The sequence below is a fragment of the Chiloscyllium plagiosum genome, unplaced genomic scaffold, assembly GCF_037043375.1.
Source record: "Chiloscyllium plagiosum isolate Xiang-an unplaced genomic scaffold, Cpla_swu_hap1 HiC_scaffold_16, whole genome shotgun sequence".
In the NCBI taxonomy this organism is placed as follows: domain Eukaryota; kingdom Metazoa; phylum Chordata; class Chondrichthyes; order Orectolobiformes; family Hemiscylliidae; genus Chiloscyllium; species Chiloscyllium plagiosum.
Window position 1 is genome coordinate 31,964,457 of NW_028270154.1, and position 25,762 is coordinate 31,990,218.

A 25,762-nucleotide genomic window follows, 5' to 3' on the forward strand; every position below is an offset into this window, starting at 1 on the left:
TCATCCCCCCTCCCCGCACCTTGTCTCAGCCGGATCCCTCCAGCCCGGCACCGCCTTCCTGACCTGCAGTCTTCTTCTTGACCTCTCCGCCTCCATCCTACTCCGACCTATCACCCTCACCTTGACCTCTTTCCACCTATCACATTTCCAACGCCCCTCCTCCAAGTCCCTCCTCCCTACCTTTTATCTTCTCCTGCTGAACACTCTCTGCTCATTCCTGAAGAAGGGCCTGTGCCCGAAACGTCGAATCTCCTGTTCCCTGGATGCTGCCTGACCTGCTGTGCTGTTCCAGCAATAAAGTTTCAACAAAAATAAATGTGCACCATTACAATTCAATAGTAGCACTGTTCCTTTCCTATATTTTAATTTTATTATTTGTTCTGTTTTTGTTTGTAGATACCATGTATTGGATGAAGTTGAGGTGTATGGGAATTCTGAAGTGACTTCATTTACAGTTGCAGGTAGAGGCTATTTCTGGTGACCTAATACAATTGACCTAAAGTGACATTTAAAGGTTCTGATCCCATTAAGTGTCAGTTTTTTTTCCAACCTTGGGGGTCTGTGAACTTGAGCATAGATCTGACCCATTATTTTATCTGTTAAAGTTTTATTTGAATGACTTTTGTGCTATTGCCCACTTCTGCCTTGTTGACTCCTGCTTAAATTGTTTCATGGCTGTCCTAGCCAGCCTCCTTCCCCTTTTGTCATGAATAAACTTCAACTTTTTAATGATCTCCATTGAGACTGATGACTTTTTTTTTAAAAGTGCCTATTGATTGATTGTCTAATTTACATTTTAATCCTTTATATAACAAACTAAAATTAACAATGTCTATTATTGTGATGGATAGAAAACTGGTATGACAGACCAGAAACCAGGAGTAGGCATATTAGGAACTTTTTTCTGAATGTCAGGCAGTATCTAATAGGGTACCACAGGGATCAGTGCTGGGACCTCTGCTATTCACAATTTATGTGAATGATTTTGATGAGGGAACTAATTGACTAATACCTTGAAATTTGCAGATGACACAAAAGATAAGTGGAAGGCAGATGCAGAGGTGCTTCAGTATGATTTGAACAAGTAGAGTGAGTAGGCAAATGCATGGCATATGAAGTTTATTGTGGATAATTGAGAGGTTATCTATTTTGGTTTCAAAATCAGGGGGCAGATTATTATCTGAATTGCTGTAAATTGAGAGGGGGCAATGTGCAATGAGACCTGGTGTCCTAGTACAATAGTCGCTGAAGGTAAGCATTCTGGTGCAGAAGAGAGTAAAGAAGGCAAATGATATGTTGGCCTTCATAACAAGAGGCATCTAGTACAGGAGCAGGGATATTTTGCAGCAGTTATGTAGAGTCTTGGTGGTACCACATTGAAGTATTGTGTGTAGTTTTGGTTTCCTCCTCTGAGAATGGAATTTCTTGCCATAGGGGGAGCATAACAAAAGTCTACCAGACTGATTCCTGGGTTGGCAGGACTAATGTATAAAGAGAAATTGATTGGTTAGGATTATATTTGATGGACTTCAGAAGAATGGAGTGGTGGGATTTTATAGAAACCTATAAAATTATAACAGAACTAGACAGGTGTGAGGATATTATGGCTTTAAGAGGTGTATTTTGTCTGGGCTTTTTTCATGAAGAAAGGTTGAGACAGAGCTGACAAGTGGTCTGCTCAAAGTCAATAAACAATTTGTGAAGCCTTGGGTTTTTTTAAAATTTGGAAGTGTAGGGGAATCCTGAGTGGGTAGTGCCAAGCTCCCACAACCAGGATTTTTTAGTTTTCAGTTGCTGGGGTCTTGAAGCTGAATGTGGAAATTCTTATTCCCATTTTATGTTACAACTAAAAGCTGGGGTTATCTTCCTGCTTCTACAAATGCTTGTGAGATAATCTGTTTTACTGCATTTTCCTTTGCCAGGAATGTGTTTATGGGATGCTACTATATTGGAACAGTAAATTGTAGTTTATATATATTATACATTATTTTGTTAAGCATTTCAACAAAGTTACAGGAAGGTAAGCTAATTCCATTCTTTTTGTCTGTATTTTAACTGGTGTAAAACTAAAGTGGGTTCTACTTAAAGCTGAGTAGTTTGACCACTGAATTGCATCTGGAATACAATGCCTTACACTCACTTTGAAATATGAAAAAGTTAGGGTCTAGACTATCCTCTCAATATATTTTGAGGGGTTTTGTCTAGTCCATAACACAAGGTAGATGCAGGAAGGATGTCCCTGATTGCAGGGGTGTCCAGAACCAGGACACAGTTGAAGGATAAGGAGTAAATCATTTAGGACTGAAATTAGGATAAATTTATTCACCCAGAGAGTGAGCCTGTGGAATTCACTACTACAGAAAGCAGTTGTGGACAAAATATAATGATTTTAACAAGGAATTGGCTAAGCACTTAGTGTTAAAGAGCTAAAAGGGTGTGGGGATAAAGTAGTAATAGGCTTTAGAGTTGGATGATCAGCAATTTCATCATTCATGGCAGAGCAGGGTGAAAGGGCCATCTCCTCCTATTGTTTGATTCTTACTAGGCACGAACAAAATAAAATATAGAGAAAGTATTCTCTAGTAACTTAACTGAAAACCCCCTGCCATATTTGCACATTACACTGCACTCTCACCAGTGATGTGGTTTTGTGATTTTTAAAAGTCCAAAATGCTTCCTGTTTCAATAGAACCTCTTTCTATGCTTTACCAAGGTGAATCTTTCCATGTTCTTCAGTTCCTTTCATTCAACCCTCTAGCATAATTGATTTGAGCTTTCTGTTTTAGGTACCCTCTGATTCTGTGGTCTTTGATTTTTTCTTCTTCATTGTATGTAGATTCTGTCCTTTATAAGCTCTCCATTTAGCAGTCAACCCAAAATCAGTCCCTTTCTTTTACCTGGCATTACAGCACCTGTTTTGGGTGATCTCAAAACTATTTCATTGTTCTGGGAGTCTGTGTCTCTGCAAGGAGCAAGCACGTCACTTAGGCCCTGTCCCACCACAACCAAATCTAATGGGCTATCGTCAGCGGTTGTGGGTCACAGTTGTCATCACAACTCCATTTTACTTTGAGTTAAAGGCGACTGTTTAAAATGTAACCATCTTGTGAAGTCCTGTGTTTTTAACAAAGTAATTGTAAACACTGCAAGTTGTTGTTCACCCATAATCTCTATCTTTACTAGCCTACATTGCTTTCCACTGCTTGCACTGAATTTGAAATTTTGATCCATTTGTGACTTTAACTCCCTAATTCTGTAACCTATCTTACCTCAAGTTGCTGTTTCTACTCTATTGTGGATCTCACCACTTCCCCTCTCCTCCATTCTATTACTTGCTGGAGAATTCCCCTCTTTTCCTCCTGAACTACTACAACTACCCCACCTTTATAATGACCCTCTTTAAAACCCACCTCTTCCACCAAACATTTGTCATCCTACCTCTGGCTTAGCATTTGTTTTTTTTTCTTCTTGCATCGTATTTGGTATTTTTCTTATGTTTAAATGCATTCTATAAATGCAAGTGGTTGATGATAAACTTCTTCAAAATACATGGTAATAGTATAGATTCTAGTGTGTCAACGTATTTTGACCTGCATCTTAGAAGTGCGATGATCCTTTACTTTGTCAGAGTTGTTTTTCAACTCGAAATGCACCATAAATTTTGCCAAACTATGTATAACAGCAATTTTAGAATACATACTAATTAAGGTGTCTTGATAGTAAAGGGGGCAAGATAAATCCCGTTCAAGGAAAAAGGATTTTAAATGAAATAAATCTGTTGCACATTGTAAATGTAAAACTTAGAAATGGAAGGTTCCATGAAGTTCTGAGGTTTTTAGCCTAACGTAAGCTCCTGATACTATATATTACCACTTAGGGTCTCGACTGGTTTCTGCTCTTAGAAAATCCTTAGTGCGGCCTGCACCTGTAGAAAATTTTTCTCCTTTTTCATATTTCCAGTTTTGTGCTCTTTGGGTGTTTGTACTTCAATGAAGATACTGAAATAATAATTCCTTTGGTCACATCAGAGATTTCAAACTATCTACAATCTAGGAATATTACACACTTTCAACAATAAACATAATCTGCCTAATAAACTGAGCAGATGCATTCAATGAGACAAATCCTTCAACGTGAATGTCCGATTCAATGCTAGAAAATCTACTTTCAAAATCCTTAAATATAAAGAGAGCAATGGTGTTTAATGCAGCCCAATCTCTTAACAATCTTATTACAACACATCAAATTGAATTAATATGTTGTCCTTCATATTGCCAGTGGACTTGCATGCCACTGACCACAAAATCCAATCCATTGTACCTAAACCCCAGCAAGCTACTGTAAAATTTGGATGCACATTTAATTGATTACCGTTTCAACGTTGCAATCAGTTTTTTCTGAAAGAATTAATGTCAAGTACATGACATATTTGATAAAAATGACTCCAAACTTAGGATATTTGTGAGCAATTTTTTGACTAAGTTTTTAAACTTGACAAAAATGAAATATACTTCTTGAAATGGTTATCATTCTTGCACTTTAGATATATTGACAATAATTGTAAATTGTGCTGTGATGAATTAATTGAATTTTATGCTATTTTTAACTGTAATTTTTAATTAGGTAAAACAGTTTCTAAATTACAAGCAAGCAAGGAGATCACTCTTGAACAGAAAAAGTTACATGCAGTTTCTCTCCGAGATGAGCAGAAGAAATCAGTAAGAGACAACTAGCATAACATCATAAATTGCAACCTTTTATGCCTTGAAATGCTACCAATACTTTGTTTTTGGTCAGCTTTGATCATAGGAAGGAAAACAGTGTGAAATTTAATTGTAAAAGGTTGGCCAGTGCAAACCTGCTCATCTTAAAATTCAGCATGCTGTTGTGTAAATAAATAGGTGCACAAATAATCATAGAAACTTGTGAGCCCACATAATTTTTAATCAACTAGTTCGGACATGTTCTTTTGAGATAAATCAATCAATAGTTTGTTTTTCAAAAATGGCAACAAGTTATATATATTTCATTGCACATTATAGTTCCACGTGTTGATTTTCCAGTATGTCACAGTTTCTTAGAGCTTGCTGTTTTTGTGAAAGACAGATTGCTGACTCTTGTTGTCCACCATTTCAACTTTGATACTATCCATTCTTGATCTGTTTTAAAACTTCAATATTGATCCTCTGTCTTGTTTTCAATTTGCGTATTTCATGTATTGATGCCGCATTCAGTGCAGCAGTTTTGTTGCTGAATTCCTTTTTAGAGTTTTCTTCTAATATTTTTGTGAAGTAAAGTGTATAACTGTTTCCACAAAAGTTTGGGACTCCACAGCTAAGGTGCGTTTTGTTATTTTTCTGATCTTTATACCATCCCAAGCTAAAGGGCAGGATTTCCTTCACTTTCCTAAAAGAAACATTAAGCCATCATGTACTTAAAAACCCATCAGATTTATATAAGCATCGCTAAACCAAGAAATTTCAAGTTCCTAGCATTTCCCATTGATGAAAATTTCAAAACCTGATACTGAATTTTTTAGTGTTTTGTTTGGCCAAATAAATTCCATCTTGGTATTTTCATAGATGGACTCCATTCTAATACTTCAGAACTGGCAACTGGTCTTGTTTGGGTACCCATATAATTCAGCTGTCCAATCAGAGTTTGCAATTTCTCTCTGTTTTGGAAGCTGCTCCATTTTTTACTTAAGCCATACTTTGACTAACGTCAATGGGGCTAACATTTCCAAGTAGGATTGCCGACATAATGTCACACTTGATCAATTTGGCCAGATTTTTAATCCAATGTACTTAAAAGTCCTTGAAGTCTGACTTCAAATTTTGAATTCTGTTTTAAGCCTATTTATGACAATGTTTTCAAACAATGTCCTCCCACATAAAATCATCTAGATACATCATAAAGATGTCTGAAAGCTATCTTTCTGATGCCAATAAAACATGACTGCCTATTTTTAACTGAAAACAATTCAATTTTAATAAGACAGATCTTGCTGAGGAGTCGCAAACTATAGAGATATCCTTTTCAGCCATATACATATTTATTTACTTTTCAGGAGGTCCTCACTGCACTTGCGTCTTTTTTTTTGCAGGATGAATAAACATTTTTATCTTGAGCTGATCTTTGTGCAGAATTGCAGCTTTAATAACGATTTATCTACACTCCAAAGCAATTATTGTAGAAAGCCCCAGATCTCTAGTTTTTCTTCAAAACTTTGTGCTGCTAGCTTTGCTTAGGGACTCCTGTTTAGTGCAAATCTACATGAGTTATGGGCTTGTTGTCCCTAATCTGGCACCTCTGTGTACATCCAAAATCTGTCCAGCTTTGTAGATCTTATTGTTTGAACATCTAGTTTGTTCATGGCGACTGAGTCATCTTGATCATTTTGGTTTCTGTTCCTTGTGATATTCCTGGTTTGTCCTATGGTTCTTGAACTTATTAATCTACACCCTCTCTTTTTCTCTCTCTCTAAATCTTTCCAGTGGTTTGGGTCCTAGATTTTGCACATCGTCTGAACCATTTTCCTTCTCGATTTTAGGAGTTCTGAAATAACGAGAGTTGTTTGGACATCCTGTACACTTTAATCGTAACTTCATTAGGAATTAAAGAGAAACAATAATGACCAAAATATCCTTAACTAATTATGGATATTCTAAGAGATGCAGAAGGCTTTATGATTAACGTAAAGGTTGCTTGTTTTTTTTTTGACTGGACTAAAATGGGAGAAGAAACCACTTTAAGGAAAATGTGGTGTTTGCTATTTTAACATAAGTTACTGGTGCACATTGTGGGCTGTACATAAAATTATGCTTTATTGGAACAGTGAAGGGATGGTGTACATTGGTGTGCATATAAAGAAATTATTGCAAGGATTGTGAAATTCTGATGAGAAATTCTTTTGATGGGTTTTCAGTTGGCATAACATGTGCATTCAGACCTGCTAAGTGCAGAAGCAAGTCTTGATTTTGTTCCTGGGCAGGTGGCTATAGCCTTGTGTATGGACAATGCATCAGAAACCTCCAACCTGTGAAGAGAAAGTATCAGTATTTCTTCTCTTTCCATGCTGCCATCCCATCCTGAATGGAGAAGTAAAAGAGAGTTCCCTGGTTAGCTAGCTACTTTTTCCTTGCCTTTCTGGTATGAACAACACACTTTGCAAGTGCCTTGTTGAAAGAAAAAAGTAAAACCACCTTCACATGCTCTGAAGAGGCAAGTTCTCAACTTGTAAATGAAAGTCTGTGAATTGGTGAACCCACAATTTCATGTTATCAGCAAAGAGCTGGAAGGAATCATAATGAACTAAAAGAAATCTCATTGATTTCTATGGTCCAAAGTAGTGCTTTTAAAATCTTTCCCTGCTGTGTTTGTTGTCCTTCTACATTATTCAGGTCTAGTAAGTTTTTGTCTCTGTGCGAATGGGAGTTTATGAAAGGGCTAAAGTTTAAGTTATGCAGTCAAAGATCAGCAATTCAACCACTTTACATTTTTTGCCATTTGTGATGATGTGGCTTTAAAAGGTGTGTTTGGTCCGTGTCTTTTTATATATATTTTTATTGAAAAAGTTTTTTTTAATATTACAATAAAACTAAAACCATACAATTCAAAACAGTACAAAGAAAAACAGCAAAACTACACTTGTGCAAATACATAGATATATAAAAGAAAAAAAACCTAATCACATAAATAAATAAAAAGGCTCAGCGAGACAAAACAATAGCTGTCTACCATTGAGAGTATTAATTTATACATATTCATAAGTTTGTAATTCTTCCTGTCTGAGTGTTAGATTCATTAAACACAATCGTTATGGCTATGTACAAGCTCTTCGTGGTGAGGCAGGAAAATCTGTGTTCAGGTAATCTAAAAAGAGTGCCACGTTTTGTACAGATTCTCAGTTTTGTGGTGCACCATACTTGTAAGAAAATCCAAAGGGACATGCTCGATGATTAACTTACGCTAGTCTGACAAACCCGGGGGATGTTTGGACACCTAAACTAGCAGAATATTTTTTCCTGCGTAAAAAGTAAGAATATTGAAATTTATTTTGTGTGCGCATCTAAAGGAAGTACACTAGCTCGGCCAAGAAGAAGAGAGAATGGGTCCGTCTCCGTTTCTGTCCCAAAGATCCTCTCTATTGCACCTGCCACAATGCTCTAGTATGTCCAGTCTGTGGCGGAACCACAGATAATGAGTGAGAGTCCTCGTACTCGTTTTGCACTTGGGACATGTTGAAGATGCTCCCACTTTAAATTTTGAGATGATTTGGAGCCAAGTGCACCCTGTGGAGAATCTTCAGCTGCAGGGCATAGGTCCTATTGCAAATTGACATCTTTCTTGTGTTTTCCCAAATATCCTCCCACATCTCAGAGGAGATCTCAACACCCAGCTCTCTCTCACACCTTACAAAGCCACTTGGTCTCGTCTGAGGAACCAAACCCGACACGGTAATCGTGCTGACAGAAAGTGTACTCTTAGTACTAAGCATTATCTTCTCTATGTCGGATCTATAGGAATCTGTTAGAAATGCAGTTCTTTTTTGAATGAAATCCTTGATTTGGAAAAAATGGAAGCGGTCCCTGCTAGGTAGCTCATACTTCCAAACTAATTGGTCAAAAGACATCATTGTGTCCCCCTCAAATAAGTCCCCCAGGCAAGACACACCCTTAGCTGCACAGAGTTTAAACCCAGAGTCTATCATTCCCCGTTGAAAACCCAACATGCTAATTATACATGTAAGAAATGATGTTTTGGCAATATTGTCTTCACTTTGCCACATTGCCCTCCATGTTTTAACCGTACTGATAACTATTGGGAAATGGCAATATTCCTTAGCGGTCCTCATTTTGCGCAGGAATAGCAAACTAATAAGGGGGCACCTTGCCGGAGAGGTTTCGATATCTAACCATGTTGGAAGAGGGTCCCCATAGGCCCAGTCACACTCATAAGGTAAAAGCAAGCTTAGTTGACGGTTTTTCATATCTGGGACGTCCACTCCCCCAGACTGTGAGACAGATGCAATTTAGTTAGTTTAACAAGGGGCAGCTTTCAACGTCCGATGAAAGAACTGAACTAACCATTCAGTCTCCTGAATGTTTGTCTAATGAAGATCAAAGGAAGCATAGAGTACAATAGGCGGGGGAGAATATTCATTTTAATGAAGGCTATCTGACCTAACCAGGAAATCAGACGTGCCTCCCATCTTCGAAGGTCTTGTTTGATTTTGTCAAATAAATAGATAAAATTAGCTTTAAACAGCTGATCAAAAATGCGAGTAATGAATATACCTAAATAAAGAAAAAAAACCCTCCTGTGACCACTTAGAGAAATCGAGATTTTCACTGAAAACCAGGTATTTTCAGGAAATCACCCATAGGCATGGCCTCCAATTTTGTAAAGTTGATCTTGTAACCCAAAAAGGCGCCAAACGAATTGATACATTGCATCAGACCAGGTACTGAAACCGCTGGGTTTGACAAAAAGATATGGACATCATCTGCATACAATGTGTTCTTGTGTGACTTTGACCCCACATCTGGAGCAGATATGTTGGGGTCCCTACAAATGGCCTCCGCCAGCGGCTCAATCAGTAATGTAAAAAGCAAGGGTGAGAGGGGACAGCCCTATCAACTACCCTGAGTATATTAAAATTGTTTTATCGCATGCCATTGGTGAGAACCCTGGCAAGAGGATCACTATAAAGAACCTTGACCCAACTGATAAAGGCTTCGCCCAAGCCAAACCGCTGTAGAGTATAAAAAAGGTATGGCTACTCAACCCAATCAAATGCCTTCTCTGCATCTAGAGAGATTACGAATTCTTGTACAGATTATTGTTGACATGTTTGGATCACATTAAGTAACCTCCTAAAATTATTGGAAGATCTGCAGCCCTTTATTAAAGGCTGTTGGGTCCTCTTTAATAATGGAAGGCAACAGAGTTTTTAGCCTTAGTGCAAGAGTCTTAGATAGGATTTTGAAATCAACATTCAAACATGAGCTGGGCCTATAAGAAGTACAGACCTCCGGGGCCTTCCCTTTTTTAAGAATAAGAGAGATATTGGCCTGTCTTAAGGATAGCAGGGGACAGTCATGATTGTATGAATCATTGAACATGCTGAGTATCAGTGCTGACAGTATGTTTATAAATTCTTCATAAAATTCATTGGCAAGTCAGTGAGGATCAGGTATCTTCCCGCTCTGAAGCTATTTCACAGCCTCCTGCAACTCTTGCACTCTTAATTTGGCATTAAGGAAAGACTCTTGTTCGGGAGTTACATCTGGGAGATCCAGATTCTTGAAAAAGACTCCAAACCTGCCCATCTCACAACTTTCAGACTGATATTTCGGCATTTACTCTGAATTATATCTCCGAAATGCCGCGTTAATCCTTTCAAAATCACAGGTTCGCTTTCCAACACCTTCCCTGATCGAGATGATGGCTTGAGGGACACCTTTTTTTTCCTGTCAAGATACGCTAAGTACTTGCCTGCTTTATCACCATGCTCAAACAACGTTTGCTTTGCAAAAGTGAGCTCCTTCGCTGTCTGTGTGAGCATGGATCTCAATGTGAACCAAACTGCTGTGATTCTCTAGAGCTTAGCCAACGAGGGCCTTCTTGGCTGCCTTCAACCATGTTTCGTTGCTGCTGACCCTTCTGCCGCTTCTTACTAGCAGGGTATGAAATAACTAACTCCCTGGCATAGGCTTTCTCAGTTTTTCCAGCAAATGGATGGGTTACTGGCAGAGTTTGAATTAATGTCTAGGAAAGCCTTGAAATCATTGGAGATGTATTCAACAAACTTACTATCCTTAAGGATGAAGGGATCCATTTGCCAGTGTCCTGGACCTGCTATACTGTCCTTACTCTTAACCAATAAGTACACTGGAGCAAGATCAGACATGGTAATATTCCCAATTTGCAGGACGCTATCGAGTCAAAGTATGCTGCGGGAGTCAAAAAGAGATCAATCCTGGTGCGGATTGGAGAAAAATGTAAAATCCTGCCTCCAGAAGTCCACCAACCCTAGTTCAATACACAAATCCACTAATTGCTTAGATTGTCCAAGGGCCCCTGATACCTTCTTTATAATCTGTCTACCGTGGGATCTATGAGACAATTAAAATCTCCCTCCGTGATAAATATGCCAAGATGCAAGATTAATCGGTTTAGAGAATGCATCTACCAGGAATTTAAGGGGGTGGGCCAGGGAACAGTAAACATATAAAATACCGGATTCTTCTCCATTTATCAAGGCTTTAAGGATTATGAACCTCCTGTCTTTAACACACTTTAGTCACTTAATTGGAAGATTCCTCCTAACAAGTATGGCCACTCCTCTACTCCTAGTATTAAAAGATGAAAAATAAACCCAATCAACCCCATTCTACTGCAGTTTCAAATGTTCTCTAACATCCAGGCAATATCTGCCCTTTCCTTTTTAAGACTGGAAAGCACCTTTTTCCTTTTGATTGGTGAGTGGCTCCCCTTAATGTTCCAGGTACACCATTTAAGCACATCATTAGCCATAAGATTCCGATGCAACATTTTGACTCCAGAGAGGCAGAACTTGAACTACAAATTACTGAGCATCAGTGAAAGAAAATCCACAGAACTTAAAACTACACAACTAAGACAGCTACAACTAACAAACCTATAAAACTTTTAAAAACAATATACAACAAAAACCACATCTAAAACACCAGTGGCACCGAATAGGGGAACTTATCTCCTGCCTAAAGGTGTCACCTACGCACTCCAAAACCTTATTTCCTGTCCTTTTGCCAATATGGCAACCAGGTTAGTTGAATACCAAAACTGGGTTTAAACTGCCCGTAACTAAGCATCTAGTGATCCCAACCACCACCTTAACTCCTGGCTAGAGCCACACCACAGACACAAGCAGAAAAAGAGAAAAGAATAGTAATGTAAACAAAGGAGTTGAAAGTAAATATCCCACCCAACCCTGGTATAGCTTAACTTAGAAGCTAGAAGTGAATACTCTGTCCATCCCAGAGTATAATTTAACACAGATTATTACCAAAAAAACCCCAGCAAGACATCCTTTAAGAACGACAAACTCAAACAACGCTATTATCTGTATCTATTAAATCGTCCAGTCTAAGTTAATATGTCCACAAAGTTTCTTGCTTTCTCTGGCGAGTCAAATAAGTGTACGGATCCATTAAAGGTAAGCCGAAGCACCGCTAGGTATTTGAGCTCTTTCAATCTTTTCTTGATGCCATCTTAGGATTTCCTTTTCCGGATCACCGCCGCTGAGAAGTCCTGTAAATTAAAGCCTTCGGATCTTTAGCCCGGGTTCGGGAAGCTTCCATGATTCTTTGTTTGTCTCTATAATTGTGGAACTGCACCAGGATAGAGCAAGGGCGTTGGTCTGGGTCTGACCTCCTGCCATGACCAGGTGAGCTCTTTCAATCTTCATCCTTTTTCAGCCTCCAAGCTAAGGAATTCCAGCAGCCATTTCTTGAAATATTCCACTGGTTGCTTGCCTTCCTTTCCCTCTGGCAGACTGCCGATATGAACATTTTTCCTCTTGTCCCTGTTCTCAAGATCATCAACCTGATCAAATAAACTACGGACCTGCATTTCCAGGGCTTGGATTCGGTCCTTAGATGAGTCGATCTCAGCTTCCATCACTGTGATTCAGCATTCGACCTTGTTCGATCTTTTCCCAAGGTGTCTCAGCTACTGCTCATGCTTCTGAAGCATAGCAGAGATCGGGGCTAGCTTTTCCTCAGTCTGCATTCCCAGCATCTCTCGAGACTTTGTGAGCTCTGCGACCAAGGTCTGGTAAATAATTAGGTCTGCTGTGCCAATAGGATGGGCCGCAACCCTGGCCTCCGGTGAGCTCGCTCCTTTATTCTGGCATTTCCATGCAATGATAAAAGAGGTAAGAGAGATTCTAGAATCCTGTGATTATTCCAGAATCCTAATCTGTCTAAATGACTTAAGTGGGGTGGGTTCCAGCTCTGCCTTGCCTGTGTTGTGGTGCAGAGTCTAGCACAATGACCTGTCTAGATCACCACCATCTTGGATCACCTCCCAGGTTTCTTTTAGAGATTAAGAAACAGGTGCTGAACAGGCAATGAGAAGATAAACAACTTGTGAGGCCTTGGGTTTTTTAAAATTGGAATAATATAAGCAGCCTGAGATCATGCTGCTGGGCTCTCTCTCTCTCCTTTCTTTCTTTCTTTCTCTCTCTCTCTCTCTCTCTCTCTTTCTCTCTTCCTCTCCTCTCTCTCTCGCTCTCTCTTTATTTCTCTCTTTTTTATCTTTCTCTTTATCTCTGTCTCTCTTTCTTTATCTCCCTCCCCATCTTCACCTGCATAATATATTTTGAGGGGGTATGGTCTGATCCATAACAGTTACAAACAATTCAGTTATATCAATGGGGAAAAAGATGTGGGTGTTCTTTTAAACTCACTTAGATAATTGGGTGGCTTAATCAAATCTTTGCATTTGTGATCATTTCAGAAAAATAGTGGGGCTTGATCTTTAGTGCACTGCCCCAGTGACTTGTGACAAACAATAAATGCCCAGGAATCGGGCAGTACACAAGTAGACACTTATTATGGCAGTCCTGGGTTATGAACAGGTTCTGTTCTGAAGTGTGTTCGCCAGTCAATTTGTTTGCAAGTCAGAATACAAATGGAGGACATTATAAGACAGCCATCTGTAAGTACATGAAACATTCACATATCGGATCTTTAAAATTTGTACCTGTGTATGGGATTGTATTTGTAAGCACCAGCATTTGTAAGCCAGATAATTCTCAGACCCACTGTTTTAGACCTAACAATATAGTATTTACCACTAGTTGCTTATTTTTGAGATTGTAAATAATAATTCTTCATCCCTTAGGCATAATCTGACTGTTGGAGTTTATCAGACTGAGCTGCTTATTGGTTCAGCAACATCCACCCAGTTTCCCTGACACAGTGCAAAATCTGCACAGCCATATGGTGTCGGGGACATCTGTCTCCATATAGTAGTTTTCAAAATATGATATAACCAATGCTATGTTAATATCTTTTATTCAAATCTGATTTTAAAATACTTTTTCTATGCTAGCTATGTGAAGCTTAAGGTTGACACTAACGCCACTTAACAAGAAGTTGGATAAGATTTTGAAATATGAAGTGGGAAAGTGTGAAGTTCAGCATTTTTTTTAGGAAGAATAAAAGGATATATTATTTTTGAAATGGGGAAAGGTTTTGGAAATCTGAAACATAAAGGGATTTGGGAGTCCTAGATCAGGATTCTCTTAAGGTTAATGTGCAGCTTCAGTTGGGAGTTAGAAAGGCAAATTCAATGTTAATATTAATTTCAAGAGGGCTAGAATACAAGAACAATGATGTATTGCTGAGGCTCTATAAGGTGCTGGTCAGAACACATTTCTGCCATTTGTGTAACAGAACTATTGTGAACAGTTTAGGGCCATTAATCTAAGGATGTATGTGCTGACCTTGCAGGGGGTCAGGAGGAGGTGTACAAGAGTGATCCCAGAGATGAAGGGCTTGTCATATGAGGAGTGGTTAAGGACTCTAAGTCTGTACTCAAAGGAGTTTATCAGGATGAGAGTTATCTCATTGAAACTTACAGAATAGTGAGAAACCTGGATAGAATCAGCGTGGTGACAATGTCTCCACTCGTAGGAGAGATTAGGGCCAGAGGGCACAACTTCAAAGTGAAGAACTCTTTAGAACAGAGGTGAGAAATTTCTTTAGCCACAGACTGCAGAAGGCTATGGAAGCCAAGTCAATGAATTACAGTAGTGCCTTGACTTACGAACTTAATCCGTTCCAGGACCCAGTTTGCGAACCGAAAAGTTCGCGAACTGAATCAATTTTTCCCATTGTTCGGATAGCATAAGAATGCTTGGACGTAGCAATGAACACTGTTCACAGTACATGCGCCAAAGACGAACTGAATGAGATCATGCGGGGCCCGAGAGCTTTTGCGTTCAACAAGTGCATAGCAAAGCAGAACAGTGAAACCACATGGTCGCACACGGGCTTTTTGTATTCGTACCTTCGTTCGTACCTTGAATTTCGTACGTACGTTGAAGCAAAATTTTATGTACAATCCTGTTCGTAAACCGATTTGTTCGTGAACTGGATTGTTCATGTGTCGAGGCGCTACTGTATTTAAAATGGAGATCAGTTCTTGATTAGTAAGTGGATCAAAGGTTATGGCGAAAAGGCAAGAGAATGGAGTTGAAAACATATCAGCCATATTCAAATTCTTCTCCTGTGTCTTAGGGTCTAAGTGTATAATGGCCAAATTGTAGCAAATATACTAACAACTTCTTAATTTGAAATTAAATTGATCCTAGTCTATGAATTCACATTGATGAACAGTTTGCCTCTATTTATAGACATGATGGGAGGTGCTGGTGTTGGACTGCGGTGGGCAAAGTTGAAAATCGCACCACACCAGGCTATAGCCCAACAGGTTTATCTGGAAGTACAGGGTACTAGCTTTTGGAGCACTGCTTCTTCATCAGGTAACTAGTGGGGCAGGATCATAAAACACAGAATTTAGAACAAAAGGTAAGTGTCATACAATTAAACGATATATTGAACAAACCTAGATTGCTGTTAAGTCTTTCTTATTTTAGAATGGGTTGCAGGTTTTGAGCCTTCATATGGAGTCCAGCAGGCTGCAGATTGAAAGGGCTTATCGGGTTACAGTGCACAGGTCAGGGCCGGTGCAGTGCCCCCGCTTGGTCCTAGTGCACTTCCACTCATGTAAGGACAAGCAAAAAATCATAGAAGCTTCCAGATCCCTGGGAAAAGATCCACAGGCACTGTCGTACAAGGGGTCGAAAATTGTGTTTTTCCAGGATTTCTCTGCAGCTGTAATTCGAAAGAGGAAGTCCTTCGATGAAGTTAAAATGAGGCTGAGGAACCTGGGCATCCAGCACTCCATGAGATACCCTGCAGTACTTTGTTTCAGACACGAGGACTCAGTTATACTTTTGACTCAGTGGATAAAGCTAAAAACTTTGTGGACACTTCAAAATAGACTGATTGGCCTGAAGAATACGGTTAATGTTTTGTTCACTTTTCTATCTTTCCCCATGTTTTCTCTTCCTTTTTTATTCCTTTCTTTCTCCCTAATAATTTCCTTTTTGGAAAGGGGGAAAAGACCTTGGAATAGGTTCCTTTTTTTAAATAACTGGATTTTCTGATGGGATATTTTATGGATGTTCTTTGTTGTCTCTCCCCCTTTTTATTTTGTTTATTCTGTTTCTCTTTTAGTCACAAGTAGCGGTGACATGAAGCCAGGGATGGGTGGAGTGCTCAGACTGACTTTCTTTTTCTGTTGATTTAAGGATCATCTCCTTGTTTTTTTTCTGATCTAAGGCTGGGGCACAGTCTGGGTTTGAAGGAGCTGTGGAGGAGGAGATGGGTAGGGTGAGTGCCTCCAATGGGCAGGGGGAAGAGTCTTCCATTTAAGGTTTTATAGTTGGTTTTATTTGTAGTTTTTTGGTAGTAATAGTTGTTTATAGTTATGATGGAGTAGTTTTTGTAGATATAGTTTTTCAATTTGGAGTCTTTATTTACTTATTCTCGGTGCTTTTTAAGCAGGGTTCTCCCTCTGAGGGGTTCAAGGGTCTCTGAAAGGGGATCTGGCGAAGTGTCTTATTAAATGGTGCACCTGGAACATTAAGGGAGGTCATTCGCCTGTTAAAAAGAAAAAAAAAGTGCTTTCTGGCCTTGAGGGAAAGGGTTGATATCGCTTTGTTGCAGGAAACCCATCTCGATGATGGGGAACACCTGAAATTACAACAGGGGGGTTATGACCGGGTATTCTTTTCATCCTTTACTACTAAAAGTAGGAGAGTGGCAGTGCTTATCCAGAAAAATCTTCCATTCACATTAGAGCAGGTGAAAGATGAGCAGGGACTGTTTCTGATATTTAAAGCCCTGATACATGGGGAGGAATGTGGCATTTTAAACGTCTACTGTTCTCTGGCCCATCCCCTCAAATTTTTGATCAGTGCTTTCTCTAAGATGAGTGCTTTTGGAACACGGCACATTATTTTCGGGGGGGATTTTAATTGTCTTTTGGATCCGACTATTGTGTGCCCCCAATATTTTGGGCCCCCAACTATTTCTTCACAGGCCAAGCAGGTGATTGACTTATGTGAGGAGTTGGGGTTGGTGGATATTTGGTCATATCTTCACCCTACCGGCAGGGACTTCACCTTTTTTTCAAACCCACATAAATGTCACACAAGGATTGACCTTTTCTGGTTCCCTCAGCCCTTCCGGATTCAATTATGGGTTGTAAAACTGGGAATATATTTATCTTTGGAGGTTAAGGCCAAGAGTGAAGGGCTAGGTTTGCAGCACTGGCGTTTGGACCCAAATTTAAGGATTCCAAATTTGTGGAATACTTTTTGAAGGAGTTTCAGGAATTCTTGACTATCAACTCAGGCATGGCTAGTAGTCAGTCTATGCATATGGGAAACTGCTAAGGCCTTTGCTAGGGGATTAGCTATTTCCTATTCGGCTAGCCGGAAACTATAGGAGGAACAGCAGCGTCTACTTGAGACGCGGTTGAAAGCCTCTGAGGCGGGACATTTGGCGCGACTAAGCTACAGCGGATCATGGCCCTCCGGGCTGCCTTGAATTCAATACTGACACAAAACGCAAAGAAAGAACTTGCTTTTGCTGGACAAAGGCTGTTCAAATATGGGGATAGGCCAGGGAAGTATTTAATGTACTGGACTAGGAAAAAGCATGCTCCCCAATCCATTACTGCAATCAGAGACAGTGCCGGAGTCCTTACATACGATGCTAAAAAGATTGAGGCTTTTCAGAACTTTTACTCTGAATTGTATTGGTCTGAAGGTTGCAAGGACGGGAGGGCTAAAATGGAGACCTTTTTTAAGAACTTGGATCTCCCAAGGGTAATCTTGGAACAGGCTTCTCTCCTTAATGCCCCCTTAACAGTACAGGAGGCAGCTAGGCAACTTCAGAGTGGGAAAGCGCCTGGCCCTGATGGTCTCCCAGGTGAGTTTTATAAGGAGTTTATAGGGATTCTGTGAGGGCCGATATTGGAGATGTACAATCACTCCTGTATGCATGAATACCTACCACCATCTTTGAGAGAAGCTAATATAGACAATAATAGACAATAGGTGCAGGAGTAGGCCATTCTGCCCTTCGAGCCTGCACCACCATTCAATATGATCATGGCTGATCATCCTCAATCAGTATCCTATTCCTGCCTTATCTCCATAACCCTCGATTCCACTATCCTTGAGAGCTCTATCCAACTCTTTCTTAAATGAATCCAGAGACTGGGCCTCCACTGCCCTCTGGGGCAGAGCATTCCACACAGCCAACCCTCTCTGGGTGAAGATGTTTCTCCTCATCTCTGTCATTAATGGTCTACCCCATATTTTTAAGCTGTGTCCTCTGGTTCGGCACTCACCCATCAGCGGAAATATTTCCTTAATTCTTAAGAAGGGGTGGGTTCCTGAAGATTGTGCCTCATATAGGCCTATCTCTCTATTAAATTCAGATTCAGGATTCTGTCCAAGATCCTGGCACTGAGATTGGAAAGAGTGTTGCCCCCTATTATTAAAGAGGACCAGACAGGCTTTATAAAGGTCTGTAGGTCCTCTAATAATATTAGAAGGTTGCTGAATATGGTTCAAGTTTGTCATCAGCAATCGATTCAGGGGTTGGTGATTTCCTTAGATGCAGAGAAAGCATTTGACTGCTTGGAATAGCCGTATCTTTTTTATGTCTTAGAACAGTTTGGGTTGGGTGGGGTCTTTGCTAGGTGGATGGAGGTTTTCTTTTGCCACCCCCTGGCCACGGTCATCACCAACGGGGTGAAGTCTGGGAATCTGAGGATTGATAGGGGTAGTCGGCAAGGCTGCTCCCTCTTACCGTTGTTGTTTATGTTAGTGATAGAGCCGCTGGCAGAGACCATTCGTCAGAACGTCCACATAAGCGCTCTGGATGTGGGATCGAGGGCACGCAAGATTGTACTGTATGCGGATGATGTCCTTCTGTTTTTATCGAATCCGATGACCTCGGTACCCCATTTGATACAATGTATCAATTCATTTGGGGCTATTTAAGGATATAAGATTAACTTTGCAAAATCAGAGTCTATGCCTTTGTGGAACCTTAAGGACGTGCCAGAAATTGAAGGTGACCCTAAGTTTCCTTTTCAGTGGTCACTGGCAGGGTTCCGATGCCTAAGCATTTTTATTACCCCCAAGTTTGATCTGTTATTTCGGACTAACTTTGCTCACTTGCTTGACAATAATAGGTGAGATCTCCAGAGATGGGAGCCACTTCCAATTTCATGGCTGGGCCGAATATCTCTCATTAAGATGAATGTTCTTTCTTGTTTGCTTTATCCCATGCGTATGCTCCCTATAATGTTTCCCCAGTCAATGCTGCGGAAGCTTATGGGGTGGTTTGGTTCCTTTGTCTGGCATCATGGGCGGCCCCTCATCAAACTTACTAAATTGCAGTTGCCTCAAGGAGGGGGAGGAGTTGATTTTTCAGATATCAGGAGGTATCAGTTGAGTTCCCTGCTGTCCTTTGTCTTCGATTGGGTAGGTAACGATCCAAAACTCTATATAGCTGGACATGGAGGCCTCCCAAGCAAGTGCCCTCTTATTAACCTGTTGTTCATGAATAACATGAGGGCCGTTATGGACCACTGCCGGAACCCTATTGTCATTAGTACAGTGAAGGCATGGAGGCCGATGTGTCAGAGTGAGGATTGTTTATCCCAGACTTCGCCAGTTACACCTAAAGTTGGCATGCCAGGGTTCCAACCAGGGATGATGGACTCAGGATTCAAACTATGGGCAGTGAGAGGAGTTTCTAGTTTGGGAGACTTGTTTGAGGGGGAGGTTATGATGTCTTTTGAGCAACTGAGTCGCAAATATGGGTTACCCAGGAGAGATCTTTTCCGTTTTTTTCAGGTTAGAGATTTCATCCAGAAGAAGACTACGCTTCTCACTAAGCCCGATACAGACAGGTTGTTGCTATGTTCCACAAGCACCCTTTCGGTTAGTTCCCTCTATTGCCTGCTGGCTGGCAGGGCCTGGAAGGATATTAACCAGTTATGTGAGATCTGTGAGCAAGAGCTAGGAGTGGAGATCTCTTCTGAAATATGGGAGAATACTCGAAAAATCCTAACCTGTAATAGGACATGCGCGACGCAGTTAAAAGTTCTGCACAGGGCTCATCTGGCACCAGACCGTCTGGTGAAGTTTAAAAAACGGGTATCTTCGCTGTGCCCCAAATGTAAAATAAGTGTAGGTACTCTTACCTATTGCTTCTGGACATGCCATAGGCTCCGTGTTTATTGGAGCGCTGTGGCAGGAGAGATAGGGAGGGTATTGAGGACTGAAGTCAAAGTAGACCCGATATCTCTCTTCTTAGATCTACCGAATTTAACATCTTTAGATGGGCATGGGAAGAAACTATTTAATATTTTTGCATACTGTGCAAGGAAGAATATTCTGATGAATTGGGTGTCTGAGAACCTGCCAGGCTTACTTGGATGGCAGAAATTAATTATGGAGCACATTCCCTTGGACATTTTTACAAATATGGTGCACCACATAACAGACCATTTTTATAAGACATGGCAGCCCTACTTGAGTTATTTGAATATAGCTTTGTCAGTTATCTTAACTAGGGTGTTTGTTTAACCAGGATGGTTAGATTTGTCAAGCCCTGGGCCCTGAAGGTGGTCTCCTGAGTTAATACAGGTATATATACAATGCTCCCGTTCCTTTGTTTGGGAGGTTTGCGCCGAGCATAGCTGTTCTTATTTTGTGGTTTTTTTTTGTTTGTTGTATTATAGGAAAGGTAATAGTTAGTTGACAGTAGTTGTATTGTAATTTGTGGTTTTTTCTTTTTATTATATTGATATTTGTTATTGATTGTATTTTTCAATAATTTTGTATGTTTGTAAAGTTTTTAAAAATTGCCAATAAATATATTTACCAAAAAAAGTGAACATTTAAATCCAGAGAAACCATTTTAAATTTTATTTGGACCTGTTGACACCAACTGTATAACTCTGCAGTTATTTCATTGAAGACTAATTCTTTCATTGCAACAGGACTGCTTGTGGTTCTTTGGCTATAAAGTCCTTTGAGACATTGGCATGTGAAAATGCTTTAAAAATGCAAGTTTTATCTTTTTAAGATTTGGTGATTAAAACATGTTTATTGATGGACTGTGCGGTTGATTCTAGTTGTTACGTAGATGACAGAAAAGATCTAGAGCATTTTTTTTTCAAAGAAAAGGCCAAAAGGAAATCTGATTGTACGTAAAGTTATAAAAGGGTGAAATACAGTGGATTCAAGGTTTTTTTTTGCTGTGTAAAGAATTTAAGCACAAATTAAAATATACTATAGGAACTTGATTCCTGTGCAGTATGTGATATGTAATTGGAACAATTATTTAAGCAGTTATGAAATAAGAGCTTAATGGATTATGAATTAAGTAGACACAGTCATCAAATAGGATTCTGTTTATTAGAAATGCACCAATGAAATATGGGGGTGTAAAGACTCCATTTATTTTTATTTTCCTGTACTTTTATGGATTGCAATAGGAATAGGATTATTAAATGCCAAAGATTATGGAAGAGATTTCTCTTTTTTTTCCTAAAAGTAAGCTACTAGCACACATTGTAAGGCTGGCCACAAGTAGCTGATTAGTTTGTGGAATATGATCAGTTGCCAATAACAAAGACCACCTACCTGTTACCAGCTATGCAGTTGGCTCCCAGGTAGCTGAACAGCTTGGGGGATGTGAATGTGGCAGCTAGAACCTTTGAGACCTCTGAAAAGGAAGATGTTGTCTTTGCCTTGGCAATAACAACAAAACACTTAATGCCTGAAAAAAGCCGTGTTATTTAACCCTTACCAGTTGTTGTAGGCTGTTGCTTTAACAATAAATCAGTATTTATACATGGTGAACTAGTTGCTGTGTACTTCCTGAAATAGTTAAAATGTCCACTAGATATAACAAAATTATAAATGAGTTTATGAAAAATTTCTTTATGACTTGGTACAGGGATCTGGATTGAAACAATTTTCACTTGCGAATCACAGTAGAATTTTAAAGTGTTTTGTAAGATAAGTAAATACACAGTATGAGAGTGCTTTTTCTCAGCAAATAGTTTTATGGAATAAACTGCCTGGAAGTGTGGAGGCAGGTTCATTTGAATTGAAGGGAGCATTGAATAATTCTTGCTATTTAAATGGGAAAATGCAGTGGTTTGGTTCTCTGATCATTTAAAATTCTTGCTAGTGTAGATACAATGAGCTAAATGGCTATCATCTGCACTGTAACAGTTATGTGATTTGCTAAACTTTCTTTTTCAACTAGGAAAATACATGTTTGCACATTATACACTGTAATCCATGTAACTGAATGAAGAATATATTTCTATGTTCAGAATGTGTTTGTATTATTTTGAGAGACACATATTTCTTCTGCTTTCACAATGGGGCATTGTATTACAGGTTAAATTAATTCCATCATATATAAAGGATATACAGAAGCATAAGAACTGAGCAAATTTGAAAACACTTCCATGTTTGTGTAAAAAAAAAACAAGCTGCCAGGCCTGTTTTCTTTGTCACACTTCATTGGGGCTTTGAATGTTGCAATCAAATCCTCAAATTCCCAAGGTTGTCAAAGAAGTTTAAAAATTCTAGTGATGTACTCAAAAATCCCCAACTTATCTGTCTGAGAAACCCTGGCAAACGTAACACCTGGACGAGATTTCTGTACCAACAAAAACTACTATTTATTACAATAAACAGATTCTAACCAAAAGTAAATAACTATGATCCATTGACATAATTCTATTAATTAAAACTCCCCCAACACACACAAGCAGGCAAAAGCATTGGCGTTATGGCTTCAGGAGAAAATAAATCACTGGAGAAGCAGTTCAATGGCCTCAGTCTGTCTGGTCAATGGATGATTCTTTTGCTTGCCATGGTTTTCTATTCCATCTATCTTTTCCAGATTCTTTTCCCTTCTTTACAGGCTGCACAGGCAAAGTCTCTTGGTTCCTAATTAATACTCTCATCTTACAGCAACTGGTGAGGAGAAGTAATCTGGTTTTCCTCAGGCTTTAGATATTTTACTGGAGAAAAACACGTAGCTATCTGTCCTTATTAACATAAACATCTGGACTGCTGCAACATTCACTATCCCAAGCTTTTCAACTTGCAGGAGCCAATCACTTGTTAGGTTGATAACCTTTTGACATCCACAACTGGTCACAACACAATGAACCAATCCACAACCTGTAACTGGCTAAATCTCACTTTCTACACTCTGCCTGGTGCTGGCCCATCTACAAATGACTTCCCCTTCTTGAACAAAGCAGTGTAAACGTGACTTAGTATGTTTCAGTAACATTATAAAAGTGCAGCAATACATCTAAAATTCTTGATTTCATACAGTCAATTTCCCATTTCAGTCCAATATCAAAAAAACAGAAATGCGACATTACCATCTTTAATCTACAGTAGAAATATTGGTTACAAAATGTTACTTTGTTCAGTTGACAACAGACACTAATAAGCCCTTTTGAAAATTTGAAAAACTGAATTCTTCTCATGTTTCTCAAACTGATGCACTATTCACTAGTAATGTTTTTATAACTGTTCAAATAATTAGTCAGGTGCTGTTGTCTAACATGTGCAGCTTAGTTAGCACAGTGGATTATTTCTGGATGTTTCATCAGTGTTTTATCAACCAAAACTTGACAGAGTTGCATTGCTTAATATGGCAGATGACTAAACGCTTGGTCAAAAATCTATGCTTGGAGGAGCATCTCAAAGGAAGTAAGCTGAACTGAAAGGTCTGTTTCTGTGCAATACATCTCTGATTCTAAGTAGGAAGGTTCAGGGAGGGAATGCCTTGCTGTACAGGCCCTTGGCAGTTGAAATCAAGGCTGCTCATGGACTGATTTAAAATTGGAGAGCAATAAAAGGTCAGAAATGGAAGAATGAAGGTGCCTTAGAGTTATGGGACTGAAGAAGCTTCGATGTAGAGTAGTGAGACTATGGAACAGTTTGGAAGCCAGGCTGAGAACTTTTGAGACTGGCTACTGGATGAGCAGTGCTTCAATGTAAGTGAGAAAGTACAAGGTGGGTGATCAGTCAACATGCAAGTTAGGTTATAGGCACCAGCATTTTGGATGATGATGTCAGATTTATGGAAAACTGGAAAGTGGTTGATCATTGATCTGCTTTAATTGTTCTGAGGGGGGAAAATAGGAAGAAAAAAATTGCCTAAAACAAGGAAGTGGAGCAGTTGGATTCTAATTAGATGCTGCTTCAGCTCCCTAACTAGAGATACAAAATTCCTGCTGGTTATTTTCGGCAGAAAGAGAAAGTGACGACTGCAGATGCTGGAGATCAGAGCTGAAAAATGTGTTGCTGGAAAAACGCAGTAGGTCAGGCAGCATCCAAGGAGCAGGAGAATCGACGTTTCGGACATAAGCCCTTCTTCAGGAATTCTGAAGAAGGGCTTATGCCCAAACCGTCTATTCTCCTGCTCTGTGGATGCTGCCTGACCTGCTGCGCTTTTCCAGCAACACATTTTTCAGCTATTTTCACCAGAACAATGGGTTAACCAGAAATTTTGTGAAATAGTGTTTTCATAGTGTCATGTCGATTAGCCTTTTTAAACAAAAACAATTTACTGGAGAAACTCAACAGGTCTGTCAGCATATGCAGAGAAAGTTGAAAATCACATGGCATGTCCAACAGGTTAATGTGAAAATACAAGCTTTCAAAGCACTGCTCCTCTGTCTGGTAACTACAAGTGCTCTGAAAGCTTGTATTTTCAAATAAACATGTTGGACTATAACCTGCTGTTGTGAGATGTTCAGCTTTGTCCACTCCGGTACAACACTGGCACCTCCACATCATAGGATGTGTGGAGAGAAAACCGAGTTAACATTTCAAGTCCAGTGATCCCTTGTGGGTCACTGCTGAGTTTCTCCATCAATTTGATTTTGTTTCAGCTCTTCAGCATCTGAAGTTATTCGATTTAGTATTTTTTTGTGCCCTCTTAACGAATGGAAAGTGAAAACATTATTGCTGTAGTATGTATTGTTCAGCTAGGAAACCACTGTTAATCAGCTTTGTTCATTATCAATTAAATTAAGTGCTATTTGATTGAGAACCAGAGAATTATCCCTTAAGGGAAGGACAAATGATCAATGTGGGCTCTTTATTTGAAAAAAAACATTACAGAAACACTTAAGTGATTTGCCATGTTGCAGATCATATAATTGATTCGTTCCAGATTCCTGTGATTTCTTGAATTGATTTTGAAATCTTTTTTTGAACTCCTTAATGTCTTCAATCTCTAATTAGTTGTATACTCAAGTCATTGTCAAAGAATTTTAGAAGTCACCCAGCTAACTCTATAGCCACTTGTCTAGTACACAATAGCTTGGAGTTTCTGCTTTTGTTTTTTTCTTTTTGGTGCAATTCTACCAATATTGGCAGAATCAACAAAAAGATTTGAAGAGATTTAAGCACAAATTGCATTCTGTTGAAATTGAATTTCTGTGACCTTTTATGCTACTTTTAAGATTGACACATGAGGAACACCCGACCTACAAAACTGATCACCTCTCTAGTCTGAATTGATTATTATTGGGAGTTTTTATGAATTGAACTCTTTTTGTA

At 39.4% G+C, this 25,762-nt stretch overlaps 1 protein-coding gene across 1 annotated transcript in view; it reads left to right on the top strand.

Moving 5' to 3' along the window:
• The window catches only part of LOC122556575 (uncharacterized), a 78,928-nt gene that overhangs the window by 39,943 nt on the left and 13,223 nt on the right, over positions 1–25,762 (top strand). The window contains exons 9-10 of the mRNA XM_043703398.2: positions 397–461; positions 4,624–4,718. Coding sequence (XP_043559333.1) covers positions 397–461; positions 4,624–4,718 — 160 coding nt within the window. The remainder of the gene's footprint in view (positions 1–396; positions 462–4,623; positions 4,719–25,762) is intronic.